The sequence below is a fragment of the Pundamilia nyererei genome, unplaced genomic scaffold (genome assembly GCF_000239375.1).
Source record: "Pundamilia nyererei isolate P.nyererei 1_Seehausen unplaced genomic scaffold, PunNye1.0 scaffold00006, whole genome shotgun sequence".
Classification (NCBI taxonomy): Eukaryota; Metazoa; Chordata; class Actinopteri; order Cichliformes; family Cichlidae; genus Pundamilia; species Pundamilia nyererei.
In genome coordinates, this window is record NW_005187407.1 from 5,705,912 (window position 1) to 5,708,283 (window position 2,372).

The 2,372-nt window shown below is 41.1% G+C and overlaps 1 protein-coding gene across 1 annotated transcript in view; it reads left to right on the forward strand.

Annotated features, from left to right (window-relative positions):
• The window catches only part of unc45b (unc-45 myosin chaperone B), a 6,347-nt gene that overhangs the window by 1,248 nt on the left and 2,727 nt on the right, over positions 1–2,372 (forward strand). The window contains exons 5-11 of the mRNA XM_005722409.1: positions 8–245; positions 421–591; positions 685–856; positions 963–1,263; positions 1,364–1,458; positions 1,958–2,099; positions 2,181–2,340. Of these exons, the coding sequence (XP_005722466.1) occupies positions 8–245; positions 421–591; positions 685–856; positions 963–1,263; positions 1,364–1,458; positions 1,958–2,099; positions 2,181–2,340 (1,279 nt within the window). The remainder of the gene's footprint in view (positions 1–7; positions 246–420; positions 592–684; positions 857–962; positions 1,264–1,363; positions 1,459–1,957; positions 2,100–2,180; positions 2,341–2,372) is intronic.

Genomic DNA, 2,372 nt, shown 5'->3' on the forward strand with positions numbered 1-2,372 from the left:
AAATTCCCATGCCCATGTCACTGGATGTATGATTTGCTTCCCATTTTCCTTACAAAACCCTTTACACTTACTGCAACAGGCAATGGCCATCATTCAGATGGTGGGTGTTGATAAAATGTGCAGCATCATGGCTGTTGACAATGAGGAGATTGCACTGGCAGCCTGCAACCTCTTCCAGTGCATCAATGATTCCCTCACTGGTGGAGATACACGAGAATATGGGAAAGAAGCAGACCTTGTTATGGGTATGAGAGAATAATTACAGTATGTGTAATAAGTATCGGTTAGATTTTCTACTTCTTTTTTCATCCTTACTCCTAAAAACACAGACTTCATTCTAAAAGGGCTCCTCTATTGGTGGTATTTTTCACTGTATTATTGACTGATGGACAATCTTTGATTTAATGTGTCTCCCCACAGATCCATCTAAAGACTTGAAAACTATTCTTCTTTCTCTGCTGGAGATGGTTGCCAGTAAAAAGGTGTCTGGCCATGGCAGAGACCAGGCATTAAACCTCCTGAGCAAGAATGTACCTCGCAAAGAGAAGAAGGAGATGGATCATTCCAAAAGCCTTTTCACTATTGACCATGGTGAGCCCAACACCTGATTCCCTAACAGATTCCCTAACACAGGCTTTTTGAGTGATACTAATCATTCAACATCTGTTTTTGTTTTTTATTTAGGTTTGAAAAAGATCCTCAAGGTTTGTGGCCAGGTTCCTGAGCTGCCAGACCAGTTGCCCTTGACAGAGAATACACAGCTGATTGCTAGCGTGCTCCTCAACAAGCTCTACGACGACCTTAAGTGTGACCCAGAGAGAAACAACTTCAGGGACATTTGTGACGAATATATCAAGTATGTCAGTGTTAATAAAGACACTATAAATGAGGACCAGCAAACATATCTTGTGTAATAATCAGATTTTTTTTCTTTTCTCTAATTCTCCATTCATTTTCTAAAGATCCAAAATAGACCCCAAAGACATGGACAAGACCATTCATGCCATCAACTGCATCTCAGGGCTGCTGCAGGGACCGTTCGATGTCGGTAATGCTTTAGTTGGTCGGCAAGGCATCATGGAGATGATGGTGGCACTGTGCGGCTCAGAACGCGAGGTGGACCAGATGGTTGCGGTGGAGGCCCTGATCCACGCCTCCTCAAAGATGAGCCGTGCCAGCTTCATTATTACGAATGGTGTCTCACTGCTCAAGGATATCTACAAGAAGACCAAGAATGAGAAAATTAAAATACGTGCGCTGGTGGTGAGAGTGCCAAAATGCAATAAAAGCTTACTTTATGTTTTTTTCTTTTGTCTCAGGGTCTGTCTGTCTTTATGCATACTCATGCGTCTGTCCTCTCCAGGGTCTCTGTAAACTCGGTTCAGCAGGAGGCGATGATTACAGTTTAAGGCAATTTGCTGAGGGCTCCACAGAGAAGCTGGCCAAGCAGTGCAGAAAGTGAGTATTCACAGAGACTCTGTACTAACTATATGCTAATGACAGTAATATTTTAAAAATACGATAAACTACCTTATAGGGCAAGGATGTTAGAGTCATTTTACAGCGTGGGCGAAATACAGCCCACTTTGACTCCCCTGCAAGTATAAAACATGAAGTTTTCATTAATTCAAAGAAAATGTCAGCTTTTGGGTTTTGTTTTGTTTTTAGACTGTGAACAATGTAAGAAGAAACACACAAACAAACAAACAACAAAAAGAAACATTTCTATAGTAGAAAGTGGAAAAAAATTTACTTTGTCATTTACTTGTTTTTGTATTACTTAATTACTTGAAAATACAATTAAAAGTCTGTGCACTCCTTCACATTTGCTAAAGCTGTCTAGTGGCCAGTCTTTGCTGGGCCGATTCTGGCCCTAATCCAAATGTTTGACACCCCTGCAGGCTTCATATTTGTCAGGTTGCAATCAATGATTCATGATCATTTTTGACTTTTCTAGGTGGCTCTGCAATCCCCAGATTGATACCAAAACCAGGAAATGGGCTATAGAGGGTCTTGCATATCTGACTAATGATGCTGATGTAAAAGATGACTTTGTGGATGATGAGCCTGCCATGCAAGCCATGTTTGAACTGGCTAAGGTACGGAAATAACAACCTGAGAAAAACTCAGAAAAGACTAAGAAGAGACCAATAACCGCTTCCTTTTCTCTGTGTTTTTAGTCCAGGGATAAGACGATCCTATATGCAGTTGCTTGCATCCTGGTTAACTGCACTAACTCCTATGAAAAGAAAGAAATTCTCCCTGAGCTGGTTCAGCTGGCCAAGTTTTCAAAACAGCATGTGCCTGAGCAACACCCCAAAGTAAGAGAAGAATGTAAAAGTCAGACCTAAACTGATGATTCAACAAACAGA